This window comes from Somniosus microcephalus, chromosome 6 (assembly GCF_052327205.1).
Source record: "Somniosus microcephalus isolate GS21.2 chromosome 6, FLI_Smic_1.0, whole genome shotgun sequence".
NCBI classification, from domain to species: Eukaryota; Metazoa; Chordata; class Chondrichthyes; order Squaliformes; family Somniosidae; genus Somniosus; species Somniosus microcephalus.
In genome coordinates this window covers 251,835,230-251,856,633 of record NC_140992.1, presented here as the reverse complement: position 1 = coordinate 251,856,633, position 21,404 = coordinate 251,835,230, and the positions used below count along the sequence as shown (strand labels likewise).

Sequence of the window (21,404 nt, the reverse complement as noted above, 5' to 3'; positions counted from 1 at the left end):
AGATTGTTTAGCATTTACAACAAAGTGTGACATCTGGAGTGTGATGTCTGTGGTATATACATATAAATGTGGTTAAAAAAAAGCAGAATTCAGTTTACAGAATAATTTCATGCACAAATGTTAAAATCTACCTGGAATGACTTTAAAAATGCCGTAAGAAATAGGCTTTTGTTGTCCTGTTTTTCAATGACTGCCAAGTCACTCCTAAAACTGGATGATTAGCCACCCTAGTTCCAAAATCATCTCTCCGTCCCGATGCTTTTATTCAATGATGAATATGTTTGCATATTATTACTGAAAAGAGAATGACACAATACTACCAAATGTGGAATCAATTTCCTTACTTTTATTTTGACGGAATACGGTCGGTGCTGAATCGAATTGTCACTTCTCAGAGATTCAGGCTGCAGCAGAAAACCGGTTCGTCCATTCATAGAAAACATAGATTGATTCAACTGCATTGATTTATCTGTAACAGAAGAATTGAAACGGTTTGTTGAAGCACAGTGTTCGGTACAATGAAGACACCAAACCCCTGAAACGATGCATACAGTCCCGATTCGCTTTCAGATATTGGGCAGGAAGCTCATAGATTCTTAACATCCTAAACACTCTTGTCCTAGCCACAGGTATATAAAATCTGTGTAAAAGCAAAACATGGAACGAGAAAAGTCAATTCACTCCTTCAATCCCATACGTCATGCCTAATTTGCACTTTCATTTAATATCATGATGGAGCTGATTAATCAAGCAAAACGTCTTAAAACAGAAGATTAAAATTTCTCCCCATCCCCAAGATAACTAAAAGAAAAATCCAGATCTGAAGCTAATCATTACAATTCACATTACGGAACAGTAAAGAGATGCATGGCATAACTGACAGTCCCAAGACATTTCCCAAGCTCAACAGGACTTGTGATAGAGTACCTGATCATTGTTCTTAAAACTATAATCTTGTGTTTCCAAAGGTGCTGAAAACTGCTTCCGCCTTAGTCCAGTGTTCATATCCTCTCAGAACCCTCAGTTTGATTTTCTGCCTTGCATCTATTGTCATTTATTTATTATGCTATCTATATTATTTCTTAGTAAAACTTTCTCTTATTCTCACTCACACTAATACAGTCTACTCTTGTAATTCAAAGTATTTTGCTTCAAAGGAAAGATCTGCAGGACTATGGGGAACGAGCAAGGGAGCGGGACTCATTGGGTAGCTCTTTAAAAAAGCCAACACAGGCTCAGTGGGCTGAATGGCCTCTTTCTGGGCTGTATAATTCTATGATCCAGCAGTACAAATGAAGCAATTTTAACTAAACCGCATGGGAGCTTTTATTGGCATGATGATTTTAATTTGAATTAACAGATAATTCACGTTAAGCAACTTCAAATTAAGAGTAAATGTGTGTATCCTGGGTCTAGCACCACAAGTTTGTAAGGTGCTCCCTATATTTCTTGTAAAATGATATACAGTCATACAGTAAATATCTTGCCAACAATTACTATGTAACAAATGTAAGGGCTTAGATAATTTTATGTAAGAGCAGGGGCTCCATCTAGAGGTTGTTGCGTGCAAAGACATATCACTTTCTGGTCGTCTTCTTATCGTGTCTACACACTGTTCCCTTTGGGGAACAGTATGAAGTAGTGGAAGGATTTCTGGCCGCGTTAAACGCTCCTTCCGTGACCGTAACCATCTTCATACCAGCCATTGGGGTGGTAATTAAGTGCTATACCACTGGAGAACACTTAATTTTTGTGGCATAGAAATTACTATGTGGAACGGCAAGATACATAGCTTATCTTACCTGTGAATTATGAAGTATTTCTAACTCTTGATGCCCTCTAATTTCTAGTGCATATCCCTCCATATACTGTTCATTTGTTTTAAATTCAAACCTTTACTCAATTCGCAGCAGGTATCATGATGAAGCTGATTAATCAAGTAAAACGTCTTAAAACAGAAGATTAAAATTTCTCCCCGTCCCCAAGATAACAGAAAAATTCAGATCCGAAGCTAAACATTACAATTCATATTACTGAACAGTAAAGAGATGCACTCCGAGTCAATCAATTGCACTGGCAGCAACTCGCCAAGGCTTCTTCGGCAGCACCTCCCAAACCCGCAACCTCTTCCACCTAGAAGGACAAGGGCAGCAGGCGCATGGGAACACCACCACCTCCAAGTTCCCCTCCAAGTCACACACCATCCTGACGTAGAAATATATCGGCGTTCCTTCATCGTCGCTGGGTCAAAATCCTGGAACTCCCTACCCAACAGCACTGTGAGCGTACCTTCACCACACGGACTGCAGCGGTTCAAGAAGGCGGCTCACCATCACCTTCTCAAGGGAAATTAGGGATGGGCAATAAATGCCGGCCTTGCCAGCGACGCCCACATCCAATAAATGAATACAAAAAAAAATTCAAGACTGAGATCGATAGATTCTTGAACACTAAGGGAATCAAGGGATATGGTGATCGGGCGGGAAGGTATTGAGGTAGATGATCAGCCATGATTTTACTGAATGGCGGAGCAGGCTCGAGGGGCCGTATGATCTATCCCTGCTCCTATTTCTTATGTTCTTAATTTCATTCAAATAAAAGTAATTATGGGGGGGGGGGGGGGGGGGGGAGGGGAGGGAAATTTTCACTCTTCACAGCGAAATTGTAACCACATTTTCTCACAATTTTGGGTGCAACAACAGCTTAAGAGCCACACTGTGATGTTTATTTCCCTGAGGCTATTCTCTCCTAAGTGATTTACACTGGTTTTATGCTAGAATATTACGCATGAATTTCCTGGATTATTTGCACCGCTACCAAGTTACGTCTTCCAAAACCCTACTTACCTTATTAACATAGCCACAACCCCATTCAAAAGACCAGAGAATGTACATTTCCTGCATTTACGCCGGTTTTGAATAAGCGTAAATTTTTGACCCAAACTTTTAGGCGCAGTAGGACCCAAAGTCACTATTCCTGGTGTGTTATAGAGAATGTTTTAAAAAAATCTCCTTTATTGAGGCCTGCACTGTATTTTCTATGTCTTTGAATGCTTATTTATGCTAACAGAATCTGTCATGTTAAAAAGAGAAAAGCTTCTAGGATTGGATTTTCTTAAACATGCTGGCCTAGAAATTCGGTGGGCTGCGCCACCAGTTAGCGCCTAAAGAGGGCACTCGGTGGCTTTAGCGCCACTGGCCACGCCTCCCGCGATATTTAGCTGGGGCGCTAATGGCGGCATTAGCCTGTTGCGCTGCGCCGCCACCGATGACGTCATCGGCATGCGCAGCGCCCCGCTACCGCCCCGATCTCGATATTCGGTAGCGCCCGCCTCTGTAGTGCCGTTCGCTAATCGTGCCCGGTTCACGGGGCCTACTTGTGGCAGCAGTGGCGCAAATTAAGGTGGCGGTGCGGGGTGGCCGTTTTTTTTCGACGGCCACCTGCCAGCACCTCCGTCCCCGGCCTCCTGATCTCCTCCCACGGCAGTGCCGGCTGTTTTCCGAGAGCCCGGCACTTCTCGGTGCCGGGCTCTTTTGCCGGCACTCGCGATTTCCGATCGTGCTGGTGCAGGCCCCTCCCCCTTAAGAATGGGAGGAAGGCCTGCAGTACCGCAGCGTGCCGTGCCGCACCGTGTGGTGCTGCGGCATGTTGTGCTGCGATATTCAGTTTCAGCACCCTAAGAGGGACGTGGAGCGCCTCGCCCCGTGTCCCTCTTGGGGCGTTCAAGCTGAATTTCCGGCGGTCGCAACTGCTCCGATCGCTGCGCCAATTCTGGCACCCAGGCGAGCTTGGCGCCCCGTTTGCGGCTCCACCGAATTTCTCCCCCGCTGTGCTTAATGTGCATAAATGATGGTTTGATGGCTTCAAACTTTAATTTTCATAACATCAATAATAATCATTACAACAGTGACTGCACTTCAAAAAAGTACTTCACTGGTTGTAAAGCGTCTGGTGGTCGTGAAAGGCGCTATATAAATGCAAGTTCTTTCTTTATAGAAAGACGGGGGCACGGTGGCATAGTGGTTAGCACTGTTGCCTCACAGCGCCAGGGACCCGGGTTCAAATCCGGCCTCGGGTGACTGTCTGTGTGGAGTTTGCACATTCTCTCTGTGTCTGCGTGGGATTCCTCCGGGTGCTCCGGTTTCCTCCCACAGTCCAAAGATGTGCGGGTTAGGTTGATTCGGCTATGATAAATTGACCCTTAGTGTTAGGGGATTAAATACGTGGGGTTACGGGGATAGGGTGGGATATGTGTCGGTGCAGGCTCGATGGGCTGAAATGGCCTCTATCTGCACTGTGGGGATTCTGTGATTGTGTGTGATTAAAGAAGGAAGATAGCATATGTTTGCACTTTCCTCGGGCCCAAATTGTTTACGCTGATGGCCGCTTGTTTAACGCCAGATTTTTTCAATCTGGGGTATGCTAATGAGATTCTCAGGAAATTTAGGCAAGATCGGCGTAGAAACCAACATAAATTTTGGAATAAGCCGGATGGAGGAAATTGCAGCTCATTCCTTATACACATTTAGAATTTCTCTGTAAAGGGTAGCCAGCAGAAGTCTTCGCCCATGGTTCTTTGCTAACACTTCTCGTTTTAATGTCATAACTTTTTGGATCAAAATAAATCAAGAGTTCAAGTGATTCATTATGAAAAATATAATGTACCTGGCGTTTGAAAATTTAGAGCTGCCATTTGGGATCCGTGATGCCACAGCAAAAATGGGTCATAGTTGGAAGAATCGATGCGTTGACCTTTGGGGTAGATTCTGGAGAGTTGCTTGCGGTTGTATTCTCGAAATTCTTTGGATTTTTGTTTGAGGATGGTGTCTGCCTTGTTTTCTGCAAACGATCTGATTTCTTTGTAATCTATGTTGTCTCTAGCTAAAAAGAGCAGATTGTATTTGTGAGCAATTGCTAAATTTGCCCCTTTCCCCATGTAATTCCTTAACACCACTACAGTTAAAACGGCAAGCGGCAAGTTCCAGGATAGGCAGAACTTTCCACTTTGGCAGGGACGTAAAACGGGCACCATCAATGGAACGGAAAATCGAGCGGGGTGTATAATGGGCGGCCGAACCGATGTCGCGCATTTTACATCCCCGCTGAAGTTGTAAGTTCCGGGGAATGAGTTGGACAAAATATGTAAGAGGGCAGAACAATGACAGATGAAATTGAATGCAGAAAATTGTAAAGTGCTAAATAGAAAAGAAAAATAGACAACATGCAAACTCTATGAATGATGCTGAAATAGCCAAGGATGAGGCTGAATAGAAACCGAGGAGTCTTACAGAGTTGATGCTAAATATGCCCAACCAGTGCACAGCAACAATGAACAAAGCCAATAGGATGCTGTACCACATAGCCAAACCAATAGAATATAGGTCAGAGGAGGTAATGATATATCTTTATGGCACTCTGGTTAGTCCACATCTTGAATACAGTGCCCAGTCCTGGTCGCCAAAAAATAAGAGACATTCAAGTCCTGGAAGCAGTGCAGGGGAGAGCCATGAGGCTGATCTCCAGGAGTCGGAGTGATGAGGAAGGACCAGAAAAGCATAGGCTTCCCAGCCTAGACAGGAGGCATCTAGGAAGTGATATGATAGAGGTATATAAGATTGTTAAGGGTATAGAAAAAGTTAACCTGGAATATTACTTTAAATTAAACTGTGGGAGTAGAACTAAGCAATATGGGTAAGTAAAAATTAATTTTATGACTGATATCAGGAGGTAAATCTTCACACACAAAGTGATCAATTTGTGGAATAAACTTCCAGTTATTGCAGTGGAGGCAAAATCCTCAGAATCATTTAAGAAACAAATGGATGCTACTATGACAGAGGAGGATTAGGATCTCACTGGATGGATGAATACAGGTGAGCTGAATGGCTTTTCTAATCAGTAATTATCATGATCTTGCTCCCATGCAACCTACACCCTATGTAGCCAGTTAGGTGTTACCCGCCCATTGTGTTTTTCCCCCTCCCTGTAGGAAGCCTTTGCTCAACATCTCCCTATTCAAGAGAGCTATTTTCAGGAACTGAACAGTGGGACTTAAACATGCATCCATTCCCACTCCAGGGCACAGACAACTACTGCAATAACACTCAGCGCTACTTCACTACCTACTCATGAATGATTTAATGACAAGAATCATTATAACATTTGCAGTAGAAGCTAACCAATGTTAACATGATTGCTGTGTTGGTACTAGGATAGTGGGAAATATCAGGTAAATGATTCTGATGAGATGAACAGTTTTGTCTCTGCATAAATGGGAAAATGAGACATCAGTTTCAGAAATCTACCAAATAGTGCTGGCCAAGCGCTACTTTTCGGTGTGGAAAAAAATTACCATTCGGAAAAAATTCTCTCGACTTTGCTGGTCTGCAGTATATGACTAAATCAGATAACTCTTTGGCAATCTGCTGTTTCCTCTCCATCTCATTTCGATTTTCCTCCTGTTAAAACAGAGCTCAAATCAGTTTTTGTTCCATTCAGAAGAAAATGAATACCTCACGATCATATATGTAACACATTTTACACATTAATCAATCCAGCTTCCACAAATCTGTTCATTATTTTACTTCTCCCTGTTCCACAAAGTGTGTGTAACAAGTATTAATCCCATTTCTTCTGCGTAGATTAAGTTCGAATGTTTTAGCAAGTATCATAATAGCAATGGGAGGTTGGTAGAATTTATGTTCTGGTTAGTTACGGAATCTTTCCTTTGTTTTCCATATTGTGGTTTTTACCCCTCTAGTACAGTGAGGCTGATGTTCACATCATTAGTTTATCATCAAGAGATTTAACCTTTGCTTTGGAATTTTGCTCGAGTCAGGATTTCTGTAACTTGAACAACCACTTAAAAAGGAGCCTCTAGAATTAGCACTTTCTCCCCGTGATTCATATACGGTGCAATGACTGTTGCTATGCAGGCAAACACAAAGGCCATTTTTCACACAACCCAAGATCCCACAAATAGTAACAAGTTAATCGGTTAATGGTGGTGTTGGTTAATGAGGGAACAATGGCCAGGACAAAAGCTCCTGGCTCCTCTTCAATCTTTAACATCCAGCTGGACAATCATACAAGACCTTGGTTTAGCATCTTATTCAAAGGATTACACCTGCAACACAGCTCTCCTTCACTACTACTCGAGTCTCAACCCAGTTTATGCAGTCAAGAGCTGGAGTCAAGCCGACATGGAAATTTGACTGAGCCAATCTAACATGGAAATCAAAATGAAAAAGGCAAACTTGTTAATGGCTCAATGGGCAAATGCACAGGCGAGGGCCAATTTTCCAAGTGTGCTCCCAGCACAGAGCCTCACCCACTGGGAACGCATGTTGGGAAATCGCAGTTGCACTAACCATGGGGCGTGTGCTCCCTGCAGGCAAAGCTCTATATCGGGAGCGCATATTCAGAAAGTCGGCTCCGTGGTGCAGTACTGAGCCCATTCAGATCAGGAAAGTCCTTGGACTGATCCCAGATCTGTGCTGAGTTTATTAATCTCACCTGCAGAGGCATATATGGTACAGGTCAGAGGAAGTCATGCTCAAACCATATAGTGCTCTGGTCAGACTGTACCTCGATTATGGCATTCAGTTGTGGCCGTCGAGAAACAAGGGAGAACTGGTGGCAGTGCAGAGAAACGCCACGAGGTTAATCCATAATGTTAGGGCTTTTGAGTTATGAGGATTGACTGGGCTTTTCAGTGTGGAAAGGAAGCATATGAGAGGTGATTTTATAGAGGGGTACAAGATGATTAGCGGTATGGAAAAAGTAGATCCAGAATATTATTTTAACTTAAATTGAAAGAGTAGGACTGGTGCACAGGTTCAAACTAGCAAAAGGTAAATTTAGCGCCGATATCAGGGAATTCTTCTTGAAAAAGAGTGATCAATGTACGGACTAGACTTCCAGAAAGAATAATGGAGGTGAAAATCCTGGAACTATTTCAGAAACAATTGGATGCTGCAATGGGGGACATCAGAATCTTTTTGGATGGGTCAAAATGTCTTCCTGATCTGTAACAATCATATGATCTTGCAATCAATTGGCCTCAACACACTTAGGCTAAGAAAATGGGAAAAGCAGTCAGGATTCCCATTCCCAGTGGCAAATGCTAGAGAGTGTGTGTGTGTGTGGGGGTATTAGGCAAGGACAAATCATGGTTGACTGTGATACTCCAGAATGTTGAACAGCCTGCCCACAATCACTATTTAGATTCACACGTTAAAACTGATCATTGGGTGAGGGCCTGGAGAGCAACTTGCCCCTGTCAAACCATAGTAAGTAGATCTAAAATGTCCCACTGTCTGAAGTTGTCCTAGAACCAATGCTCCAGGGAAAATTTATCTGTTCACAGCATTGTCAGGGCAGCTGTAAAGATTTACTTTGGTTGGTAGTCTAGATAAATTGTAAATGCTTTAAAACAAAAAGGGAGAGGGGAAAATATTCACCAACATACTCACACATTGCAAGCAGAGGAATTCTTACCTCCAGTGTATGGAAATTCCTGGTTTTATTGAACTGCAATATTTGAACACAAATGGACAAATGCAACGAATGAACCAAACGTTATCGACACATTAGACTAAAGTCAGGTCTCATAGTCAGTGATCGGGAATGCTTTATTTACGGTTTGATTTGATTCTATTTTAAAAGAAATATTTTGCCCGAGACATACCTGTACATATATTTTCTGAGAGCATTGTATCACTTCATGGTACCAGGAAAACAAGTCTTCCAACGATTCAGTAGCAATATCCAGGGGCGGTGCATCCTGGGGTACTTTAGGTTGAATAGTAAACACGAGTGCCATCCCTTCCTTCCCATTTGCCAGTTTAACTGTTTTCAAAGTAAGCATCATTTCAGCTTTTACAGTAGCCTTGCATGGGGGAACTCAAAACTATTAGAACAAGTGAAATAAAGGCAATTAAATGATCGCATGCTTTCACCATTGCACCTCACGGCACAGGTCATACGTACCAACAGAACACTTGGCAAGTTCCACAATTCCTCTGCATATTACTCCTAGGGGGTTATCTTCTGTTATCTGAATAAAATAATAAATAAACTCAAGGGACAGATCTCCAAACCTATTAAAACCAGTTTGAGACCATTATTGGTTAAGCTGACTCAACTTGTACTACCAAGATGGTGAAAAGAACAGTAATGGAAATATAACAATCAGAAAGATCCAAACCCAGGATAGCACTGGCATGCTTAAATACAGGAAACTTTTGTTTAACCGGAGGTTAAATGTCCGGAAAGCTCTATCTACCGGCAAAATTCAGGAGCCGTTTCCTATAAGTTTTTTTACTTCTCGTTGCTTTTTTTTTTCCAGTCAGGCTCTGCAAGGTCTAGCTGAAGCTGTTGCTTAGCTACAGAGACGCTTTTAAGCTGCGGCCAACTGTTTTGAAGCTGTTGCTAAGCAACAGGGTTTGTTGATTCACACGGAGCTCAAAAGCTCCGTATGTTTTAACATTAGCGCTGGTTTCTACGGCAGTTTTGATGGTACGGCACCAGCTCGGTCCCGTCAGTGCCGGATACCAGAAAGTTTCCTGTAGATTATTGGGGCTAAATTAATCAAACCGCAAGTACCATAAATATATAAACACAATTATTAGGCGAATAAAACGTACCTGGCTGCTAAAGTCTTCTTCGGTTTCAGCAGCTATTTCGTCCACATAGTTGGCTGGAAAAAACTTTTGTGTTTGGTCTCCATAATCCCCCTTCCACCTAAATGTACCATGTACAGAGAGTTATTGAATTTCTTATGAATAATCCTAGTTTGTTATAAGTTTTTCAACATTGTGTTTGCTCTGAGAGAAGAAGAATGCAATTATTCAGTGTGTGACTCTTATTCTGTGGTACTTAGCTGAAATTCATATACGGCTCAGGCCTGTAGCTTCATCTACTGCTTTAAAGTCTGAGATTGACTAACCATTAATAGGAGTGTTTGTCTGTCTGAAAGCGAAGAGTTAGCATGTAGAAATTAGTGGAGACCTAGGAGTCATTTCAAGTTGTTTGGGGAATATCATAAACCAGAACAAAACTTTTTAGAAACATAGAAGAATAGGAGCAGGAGTAGGCCATTCGGCCCTTCGAGCCTGCTCCGCCGTTCAATATGATCATGGCTGATCCTCTATCTCAATACCATATTCCTGCTCTCTCCCCATACCCCTTGATGCCTTTTGTGTCTAGAAATTTATCTATCTCCTTCTTAAATATATTCAGTGACTTGGCCTCCACAGCCTTCTGTGGTAGAGAATTCCACAGGTTCACCACCCTCTCAGTGAAGACATTTCTCCTCATCTCAGTCCTAAATGACCTACCCCGTATCCTGAGACTGTGACCCCTCATTCCAGACCCCACCAGCCAGGGGAAACATCCTCCCTGCATCTAGTCTGTCTAGCCCTGTCAGAATTTTATACATTTCAATGAGATCCCCTCATTCTTCTAAGCTCTAGTGAATACAGGCCTAGTCGACCCAATCTCTCCTCATACGACAGTCCTGCCATCCCAGGAATCAGTCTGGTGAACCTTTGCTGCACTCCCTCAATGGCAAGTATATCCTTTCTTAGGTAAGGAGACCAAAACTGCACACAGCACTCCAGGTGTGGTCTCACCAAGGCCCTGTAGAACTGCAGTAAGACATCCTTGCTCCTGTACTCAAATCCTCTTGCAATGAAGGCCAACGTACCATCCGCCTTCCCAACTGCTTGCTGCACCTGCATGTTTGCTTTCAGTGATTGGTGTATAAGGACACCCAGGTCCCTTTGTACATCAGCATTTCCCAATCTATCACCATCTAAATAATACTCTGCCTTTCTGTTTTTCCTACCGAAGTGGATAACTTCACATTTATCCACATTATACTGCATCTGCCATAAAGCCATGATGGAAGCCTGAGGCCAAACACCAACAGAATTGAAAAGGGTAACAGAAAAAGAGAGAATAGCCATCATCTGAGCTCCAAGGTGCTCCAAACTTACGCAACGGCGTGGTAACGTAGAAGTTGTACCACAGGGGACCACTGAACCACATTATGGAATTCTGGTAAACCTAAAGCGTTAATATTGAAGTCCAGAGTCTATGAGGAAGTGTCAGAGACTTATACACAAGAACAAACATCAAATGTCTAATTGAGAAAGTCTGGAATCATTAAAAGAAAGAACGAGCCTGCAATTATATAGCATCTTTCATGACCTCTGGACATCCCAAAGTGCTATAAAGCCAGTGGTAATGTCACTGGGCTAGTAATCCAGAGGCCTGGACTAATGATCCAGAGACGCGAGTTCAAATCCCACCATGGCAGCTGGGGAATTTAAATTCAGTTAATTAAATAAATCTGGAATAATTACTATCGGATTGTCGTAAAAACCCATCTGGTTCACTAACGTCCTTTAGGGAAGGAAATCTGCCGACCTTACCTGGTCTGGCCTATATGTGACTTCAGACCCACAGCAATGTGGTTGACACTTAACTGCCCTATGAAATGGCCCAACAAGCCACTCAGTTATAACAAACCGTTACGAAAAACAATAAAAAGAATGAAACCGAACAGACCACTCGGCATCGGCTACGGACACGGCAACAGCACACCCAGCCCAGTCAACCTTGCAAATTCCTCCTCACCAACATCTGGGGACTTGTGCCAGAATTGGGCGAGCTGTCCCACAGACTAGTCAAGCAACAGCCTGACACAGTCATACTCACAGAATCATACCTTTCAGCCAATGTCCCAAACTCCTCCATCACCATCCCTGGGTATGTCCTGTCCCACCAGCAGGACAGACCCATCGGGGTGGTATACAGTCGGGAAGGAGTGGCCCTGGGAGTCCGCAACATTGACTCCGGACCCCATGAAGTCTCATGGCTTCAGGTCAAGCATGGGCAAGGAAACCTCCTGCTGATTAGCACCTACTGTCCTCCCTCAGCTGATGAATCAGTACTCCTCCATGTTGAACACCACTTGGAAGAAGCACTGAGAGTAGCAAGGGCACAAAATGTACTCTGGGTGGGGGATTTCAATGTCCATCACCAAGAGTGGCTCGGTAGCACCACTACTGACTGAGCTGGCCGAGTCCTGAAGGACATAACTGCCAGTCTGGGCCTGCGACAGGTGGAGAGAGAACCAACATGAGGATAAAACCTACTTGGCCTCTTCCTCACCAATCTACCTGTCGCAGATGCATCTGTCCATGACAGTATTGGTAGCAGTGACCACCGCACAGTTATTGTGGAGCCGAAGTCCCGTCTTCACACGGAGGACACCATTGTGTGGCACTACTATCATGCTAAGTGGGATAGATTCAAACAGATCTAGCAGCTCAAAACTGGGCATCCATGAGGCGCTGTGGGCTATCAGCAGCAGCAGAATTGTATTCCACCACAATCTGTAAACTCATGGCCTGGCATATCCCTCACTCTACCATTACCATCAAGCCAGGGGACCAACCCTGGTTCAATAAGGAGTGTAGAAGAGCATGACAGGAGCAGCACCAGGCATACCTAAAAATGAGGTGCCAACCTGGGGAAGCTGCAACACAGGACTACATGCATGCTAAACAGCGGAAGCAGCATGCTATAGACAGGGCTAAGCGATCCCACAATCAACGGATCAGATCAAAGCTCTGCAGTCCTGCCACATCCAGTTGTGAATGGTGGTGGACCATTAACCAACTAAAGGGAAGAGGAGGCTCCGTGAATATCCCCATCCTCAATGATGGTGCAGCCCAGCACGTGAGTGCAAAAGAAAAGGCTGAAGCGTTTGCAACTATCTTCAGCCAGAAGTGCTGAGTGGATGATCCATATTGGCCTCCTCCTGAGGTCCCCACCATCACAGAAGCCAGTCTTCAGCCAATTTGATTTACTCCACATGATATTATGAAACGGCTCAGCACACTGGATACAGCAAAGGCTATGGGCCTCGACAACATCCCGGCTATCGTGCTGAAGACATGTGCTCCAGAACTAGCCACGCCTCTAGCCAAGCTGTTCCAGTACAGCTACAACACTGGCATCTATCTGACAATGTGGAAAACTGCCCAGGTACCTCCTGTCCATAAAAAGCAGGACAAATCCAACCTGGCCAATTACCGCCCCATCAGTCTACTCTCAATCATCAGCAAAGTGATGGAAGGTGTCATCGACAGTGCTATCAAGCGGCACTTACTCACCAATAACCTGCTCACAGCTGCCCAGTTTGGGTTCCACCAAGACTACTCGGCTCCTGACCTCATTACAGCCTTGGTCTAAACATGGACAAAGAAGCTGAATTCCAGAGGTGAGACGAGAGTGTCTGCCCTTGACATCAAGGCACCATTTGACTAAGTGTGGCATCAAGGAACCCTAGTAAAACTGAAGTCAATGAGAATTGGGGGGAAAACTCTCCACTGGCTGGAGTCATACCTAGCACAAAGGAAGATGGTTGTGGTGGTTGAAGGAAAATCATCACAACCCCAGGACATTGCTGCAGGAGTTCCTCAGGGCAGTGTCCTAGGCCCAACCAACTTCAGCTGCTTCATCAATGACCTTCCCTCCAACATAAGGTCAGAAATGGGGATGTTCGCTGATGACTGCAGTGTTCAGTGCCATTCACAGCTCCTCAGATAATGAAGCAGTCCATGCCCGCATGCAACAAGACCCGGACGACGTTCAGGTTTGGGCTGATAAGTGGCAGGTAACATTCATGTCACAGAAGTGCGAGGCAATGACTATCTCCAATAAGTTAGAGTCTAACCACCTCTCCTTGACATTCAACGGTATTACCATCGCCGAATTCCCAACCATCAACATCCTGGGGGTCACCATTGACCAGAAACGTAACTGGACCAGCCACATAAATACTGTGGCAACAAGAGCAGGTCAGAGGCTAGGTATTCTGCGGCAAGTGTCTCACCTCCCGACTCCCCAAAACCTTTCCACCATCTACAGGTCACAAGTCAGGAGTGTGATGGAATACTCTCCACTTGCCTGGACGAGTGCAGCTCCAACAACACTCAAGAAGCTCGACACCATCCAGGACAATGCAGCCCCGCTTGATTGGCACCCCATCCATCACCTTAAACATTCACTCCCTCCACCACCGGCGTACCGTGGCTGCAGTGTGTACCATCTACAAGATGCACTGCAGCAACTCGCTAAGGCTTCTTCAGCAGCACCTTCCAAACCCGCGACCTCTTCCACCTAGAAGGACAAGGGCAGCAAGCGCATGGGAACACCACCACCTGCAAGTTCCCCTCCGTCACACACCATCCGGACTTAGAAATATATCGCCGATCCTTCATTGTCGCTGGGTCAAAATCCTGGAACTCCCTCCCGAACAGCACTGTGGGAGTACCTTCACCACACGGACTGCAGCGGTTCAAGGAGGCGGCTCACCACCACCTTCTCAAGGGCAATTAGGGATGGGCAATAAATGCTGGCCTTGCCAGCAATGCCTACATCCCATATACGAATAATTAAAAAGAGTACTTTTGAAATGTAGTCACTGTTGTAATGTAGGGAATGTGGCAGCCAATTTGCACACAAGGTCCCACAAACAACGAGATAATGCCCAAGTATTCTGTTTGTGATGTTAGTTGAGGGATAAAATATTGTCCAGGACACCAGGAGAATTCCCCTGCTCTTCTTCAAATATAGTGTCAAGGGATCTTTTTCATCCTCGGTTTAACGTCTCATCCAAAAGATAGCATCTTCGACATTTTGTGCTCAAGTCTCTGGAGTGGGACTTAAACCCACAACATTCTGACTCCGAGGCGAGAGTGCCAACAACTGAGCTAACGATGACACTTAAGATTATAAACCTGTCCCCTTGGTCAGCCTGGAAGCTGATTTGTTTGTGAATAAGTAGAATGGCTTTTTAAGGGAACAATAAAATCAGGATACAAAAAGAAAATACTGCAGATGCTGGAAATCTGAAATACAAACAGGATCTCCAGCATTTTCTGTTTTTTATTTTATATAATGAAATCAGGATGTTGTTCCTCGAGTATAGCTAGCGGCTATGAAATGTTAAAAACTGGGAACAGGCCAGGAAGTGCTATGAAAACAATGAAAATTAATAGTAAGTCCTGGCATATGCCAATCAAAATTGACTGATACACTGCAAAGGACTCACATGACTCAGTTAATCCATGGAGGCTCAAGTTTGGAAAGAAGGTTGTCTCAGTGAGATTTAAGATATAGAGCGCCATCTCTTGCTCATCCTCGCACAGATAGGCAAGAAAGCAGTCAGACAGCCAAGCAATCATCAGGCAGTTTGCCATCAGCAAATGGAAGACAGAAGAAAAAGTAACGATCAGAAAGAAATAAAGTGCTTTCAGAACCTTTCCTGCAGTAACAGGAAGAGTTTTAAGAGTTGTAGTTATAAGAATTATTTGTTATGCCACCAGAAGTGGAGCAGGGCTCAGCATGACTTGCCCTGCTCCCAGACTCTGTTCTAAATTGCAGGTCAGACAATTTTAATATATAGACGCGTGCAGGCCTGCAAAATCGCAAACACATCAGGGGTGGAGGGTGTGGCAAAAACTACCTGCATAGGCAAGAGTTAGGCCCCAAAAGTGCCCTGAATGGCTGGCAAGGTGAGGGGACGCAGAAAATGGAGCTGGGAGAAATGGAAACCTGGTATAACAGCAGGATGTAAAACCGCTGCCTAAGGGGGAAGTGGCAGCTCCAAAGGAAGCAGGCAACCTGGGCAAGAAGGACAGAAACCAGATCAAAGAAAGGAGTGACAAGCTTCAGGGATTCTCACTGGGATGTCCTCCTGACGGATATGCGGCACAGGATGAATGGGTTGCTTGGGGTTGGGGGTTGGAGACTCATCAAAAATGTGTTGCACCATCTGTGGAGGGAGGTGGCTGTGGCAGTGGGCGCCAGCTCCCTGACACCCAGAACCGATTTGCAGTGCCAGAAAAAGTGTAATGGCCTCACCAGAGCAGCGAAGGTAAGCTACCTGCTCACCCTACCCCTTCTTGCAGTGTCTTTATATATGTCGCACTCCTTTATTCATTACCCTCATGGTGCTCTAGAACAGTACTCTGAACCTCTGAAGCCTTCTTCCATCCAGTGTCACCTGCTACCTACAAACGCCTCTTCCGTCAGTGTGCCATCCATAAGCAAGCCTTCCTAACTCACCAAACCCATCCTTTCTTGATTATCACTCCTTAAACTGTAACTGGATTTTAAAAAAACCTCGTCAAATAATTAACTTATCTATGTTAGCTGAAGAAAAAAAAATTCTCACCATCCTTGATCGTGTTTTTTGACATTGTGGATGATGGCACCTCTAGGAAAAGTCAGTTCATCTGGTTGTTGACTCTGGTATTGATACAAAGCTTTTACTGAACCCTGTGGGTTAAGAAACAAATGGTTAACATTGCATAGCAATGTAATTATAATAAAGTGCATTTGTTATTGGTAGAGTATAAACAATTGAGTTTACCATTTAATTATAAAAGTGAACAGAGGAAACCTTCCCCTTAAAATATGATTTTTTTTAGACAGATTATGGAAGTATTGTCAATATATTTAAATGCAACAAGAAATTTAAAATTTTAGCAACCTACAAAAGATCAAAATATCAATAGATAGCATTAACAATGCAAGCAGTTAACGTTACACATGACGGCCTTTAGCTAAATTGCACCACGCCACGTTTCATTGCAATCTAATTTAGAATTGCCTGTAAGTACGCTACTGACATCCTCACTAGGAAAAAACTCAAATTCCAGCTAATCTACTTAGCCTGTGATCTGCTCCTGAATTCACGCATCACTACAGACCCAATGGCTTTCACACACAATGCAAGTGCAATTTTTTACCCAGGAATCAATTGTCCAGACATAGTTGAGTGTGTCCCAAACACACTTGAAATGGCCCAGCAAATTATCGTCCAAATAACCAGGGGCGATTTTCAGCAAGACCTACAATTCAGTTCAACAACAGTTAGGCCGCGATTTCGCCAGCGGAGGCGGGATCGCGGCGAAAGAGGTGGTTGGTGGGTTCCGTTCCCGTTCCCGGCTGCAGCCGCGCTGTACAAAGGATTTCCATTAATAGGGCTCGTTAAGCCCGCCCTGCGGGGTTCCTGGGCAATTAAAAAGGAAGCGGGTCTGATGACGTCATTTGATGACGTGTCATCAGCCGGTTTCCTTAAAGGGACGATGGCCGCATTCATTTTGACAGTTGTGCGGTCAGTGTTCTACAGCATTGAGGTGCTGCAAACACTGACAAGCACTGCACAGAGGTGCACGGCTGCACCCAGGCTCTCTCATGACGCCCTCCATATGCTTATGGAGGGAGTCACAGCACGCAGGGAGGTTCTCTTCCCTTCCCATAGGCGGAAGAAACCTTCCCAGGACACCAACGCAGCCTGGTTGCACATTGCACAGGAGGGCAAAAGCAGGGATGTTGTCAGGAGTACCCGACTGCAGTGGTGCAAACCTTCCAATGATCATGAAACGTTACTGCAAAGCAACACTCAACCTCATCCTGCTGTGCCACTCATCACACCCCATCACTCTGCCTTCCCTACCCTACTCCTACACATCCTTATTCACACCAACTTACTTTCCACCTCCACCCATCCCTCTCTATCTACATTATCACTTCCCCATCTCACTAGTCACCCCTCACGCTCACCCTCATCCTAGTGCAAGCATACCAACTAACAATACACAAGGGTAGGCACTTGGGTGTTTTATGCAACGTTTATGTAAATTTTCTGTTAATGCGTGATCAAACATTGAAATCTTTATTTTCAACACTTTGCGTTCTTGGACAGATCTGTGTGCACCTTTGGAAGTGTCTTAGTGAGTTGCAGTGAATGGCGAGACATAACGGTACCCCCCACAATGGTGATGAGTGTGAAAGGAATGGCTTGGGCATTGCAAGAATGCTTTATGGTGCTGGTGTGGGGTGGTGATAACCTGGCGCATCATGTGGCAGCCAGCGTGTACAGCATCAAGTGAAGTAAATCTGGCCATGGTGATGCCATCGCTGGCCTCCCGGGCAGCAATGTTGTCGGGTGCTGATGCCCTGTGCAGCATCAGGTGATTGCAGAGAAGGTTGGTTTTGTTGTTGGTGATGTTGGTGTGCCTGGTGATGTTGGTGTTAGGGCTGATCGTAGAGGGATTCAGAAGACCAAAGTGAGATTTTTTCAAGGGCACCGATGTTGCTGGAATAGATGGCAGCTGAAGTTGAGATGACAGAAGTGATCTGTCAATGGTGAGAGAGCTTGCTCCAAGGAGGTGACAGTGGATAGAGAGTTTACTCCAAACACTTCCAAACTGCATAAAGCTCAAAAGTGTCTTCCAAGTCCTGAAGGCTCAAGCTGCTGACATGGAAAGTGAACAGCTGTGAAATGGTAGCTTTAATACCACTTCTGCAGCTGTCGCCTATTCACAGCAATGGGGAGACATAGAGAAGCCAACCTACTTACCTGACGTGATCTCCGAACGATGTGAACCTCGTTAAAAAAAGTGGGAAAATAAAAATAGGCTGGCAAAATAGTAGTTAACAAATGTTTAACAAGCATTTAACTATCTTAAATGCCTCCCCCACCGCTTGGTGTCGGGTCTGTTCTGAAATCGCAGAACCCGACACTTTGGAAACTTACATGGAGGCGGGTTCAGAGCGGGCTCCCAACTCGCCGTCAATTATTTCGATTTTGACAGCGGACCCGCCTCCGAATCCGCACTCTGAGTGCCGGCAAAATTCAGCCCTCACACTTAGCTATTCCATCTTCAGTCAGGTATTGATTTGCGTGGAACACTTCAATCTATTTTGAGTTACAGTTTATCCTTGTACAGTTCTGTTTCACTCAGTCTACCTTTATTGTGGGCTTCTTCCGCTCAAGTGCCTTCGAAATACAGAAGGAAATTGTTTAGGAATCTACATATTTCAGTCTTCTGACATTTCCAGTCCAGCAAACTCTTCCCCTGACTCACAGAAGCGTTAATAACACGCATTTACATACAGCCTCTTTGCACACTAGGCAATTCACCATGTCCTGCTATTACATTACATTCATATGACCAGGTTTTGAGATAAATCAACACAGCAGATATCTGAATCTTGTATTTAGAGCGTATCAGCGGAATAATGGATTTAGATATACTAGGATTATACAATAGACTTCAGTGTCAATGGATCAATACTGTAACACAGGTGTCCTTAGGCGGGTTCAGGGAGGACAAACCTCCCGTCTAGCAGAAGCCAAATTTGATACAACAGGTACAACATTTTGGTTGTAATCAAGAATTCAAATTATAATCTGAGGCATGCACGATTATTCTTGCACTAGTTTAAGGAATTAATTTTGCCTACACTTTATTCAAGGAGATTTGATGTACAAAAAAAGCTAAATATTTTACTTGCATTGCATGTTCAAGTATCAAATTAAACAAGATGGTCCAATTAAATGTAGTGGAACTAGAATGGAACCAAGGTACATTAAACAAGGCGACACAATGGTCACTATGGTAACCGTGGGTGGTAATCTGCCAATGGCTGAAAGGAGAGTCACTTCAGGCCTCTAAGATGCCAGGTGAACCTATCCCGGCCACCAAATGCTCAACCTCGTCTTAGTCAGGGAGCAACTCATAGAAGTAGCAGACTAGCAGCTCAAGCAATTAACGTAGCTGGCAAAAAAGTAGACACGGGACAAAGAAGTTATATCGGGTGGATGGATTTTTTGGTGCCTTTTGGTGAACACTGTTCTGCAAAGTAAACATGGCTTGACCAGAGTTCTCAGTTCATTTTTGTGTATGTTTGGAACTTTTGGGAGTTGGTTGATGACCAGAGAAATATAAACTTCTGTATTATGAAGGAACAAGACAGAAGTCTTTGACAGTGAGGGACTTTGAGAGGTGTGGGGAAAGCAGGCAGGTGAGAAATTACTTTTTTTTTTTTAAACTGGGTTTAAAGTTGTGACCTCCCTTCTCTGACTATTGGTTACTGGCTGTCCTGATCAATGTCTTTCCCTTCCTCATGCTATGGAGATGGAGGTCCTTCCCTCTCATCCGTATTATCATCCTCTTAAGCTTCCAGCAGCATCATGCTTTTCTTCATTGTGATATTATGTAGTATGCAGCATGCTACAATGATTTTGTAGACTCTCGTTCAGCTGTATTGCAGGGCTCCACTTGATTTATCTAGGCACCGAAATGAGCCTGTATAATCTGCACTATTATACATCTTGTACTGACATGGGCCTCATTATATCTGTTGTTCCCTCTGTCTGCAGGAGCCATGAGGCATGACTGCAGGAAACAGCTCTGATTCCTTGCATTCTGTCAATTGCGCTTTGTACCCGTGGGAACCCAGCCAGTCTGCTGAATAGGATAGCTTTCGCTCTTTGTTTCACAGGTTCCTTTGGAAAGGATATGATGCACACTGCCCTCCCAAAGACAGCATCAGTCACCTTTGAAATGCAATGGTGAGTTGCTGCCCGACAAACCTACAACTCCAGCAGACAAAATCGACTCCTCAATGCAGTGTCTACCCTCAGGAATACCACTGTGCTGTTCATACCACCACTTATATAGTGACCATAATAATTAGGGACTGTAGACTGGGCGGGTCAGCTATATTTAAGTGCGGTGGGACGGGCTTCGGGCATTAAAGGGGATGGTGTTCCTTCGGCAGGAGAATTCTGATGCAATTTGTTTACCAGTGGAGTTGAGGTAGTAGCCATTACCGACCCATTGGCCTAGAAATTCGGTGGGCTGCGCCACCAGTTAGCGCCCAAAGAGGGCACTTAGTGGCTTTAGCGCCACTGGCCACGCCCCCCGCGAAATTTAGCAGGGCGCTAATGGCGGCGTTAGCCTGTAGCACTGCGCCGCCAATGACGTCATCGGTGTGTGCAGCGCCCTGCTACCGCCCCGATTGCGATATTGGGTCGCGCCCCCCGCTGTAACGGATTGCGACCGGTTCAGGGGGGCCGACCTGCGGCGGTAGTGGTGCTAATTAAGGGGAGGTGCGGCGCGGCCATTTTTTTGCTGGCCGCCTGCCAGCACCTCCTCGCGCCGCCGTCCCCGGCCTCCTGAGCCCCTCCCCCGGGCAATGCCGGCTGTGTCCCAAGAGCCCGGCACCTCTCCTCGTTGCCGGGCTCTTTTGTCGGCACTCGCGATCTCTGATCGCGCTGGTGCAGGCCCCTCCCCTTTAAGGGGAGGAAGGCCTGCAGTACCGCAGCGCGCCGTGCCGCAGCGTGTGGCGCTGCAGCGCGCTGCGATATTCAGTTTCAGCGCCCCAAGAGGGACGCGGGGCGCCTCGAGCAGCGCCCCGCTTCCGTTTAGGGCGCTGAAACTGAGTATCACGCTGGCGCAATCGGCTCCTTCCGGGGCAGAACTTCCGGCGCCCAGGCGAGCTTGGCACCCCAAACGAGGCGCAACCGA

At 45.1% G+C, this 21,404-nt stretch overlaps 1 protein-coding gene across 1 annotated transcript in view; it reads right to left on the bottom strand.

The window, feature by feature from the left end:
* plcg2 (phospholipase C, gamma 2) overlaps nt 1–21,404 on the bottom strand; it is a 204,209-nt gene that overhangs the window by 23,633 nt on the left and 159,172 nt on the right. Inside the window, exons 21-27 of the mRNA XM_085991754.1 lie at nt 16,256–16,359; nt 9,648–9,744; nt 8,992–9,058; nt 8,690–8,850; nt 6,353–6,458; nt 4,666–4,881; nt 345–469 (exon numbers count right to left, since the gene is read on the bottom strand). Of these exons, the coding sequence (XP_085847880.1) occupies nt 345–469; nt 4,666–4,881; nt 6,353–6,458; nt 8,690–8,850; nt 8,992–9,058; nt 9,648–9,744; nt 16,256–16,359 (876 nt within the window). The remainder of the gene's footprint in view (nt 1–344; nt 470–4,665; nt 4,882–6,352; nt 6,459–8,689; nt 8,851–8,991; nt 9,059–9,647; nt 9,745–16,255; nt 16,360–21,404) is intronic.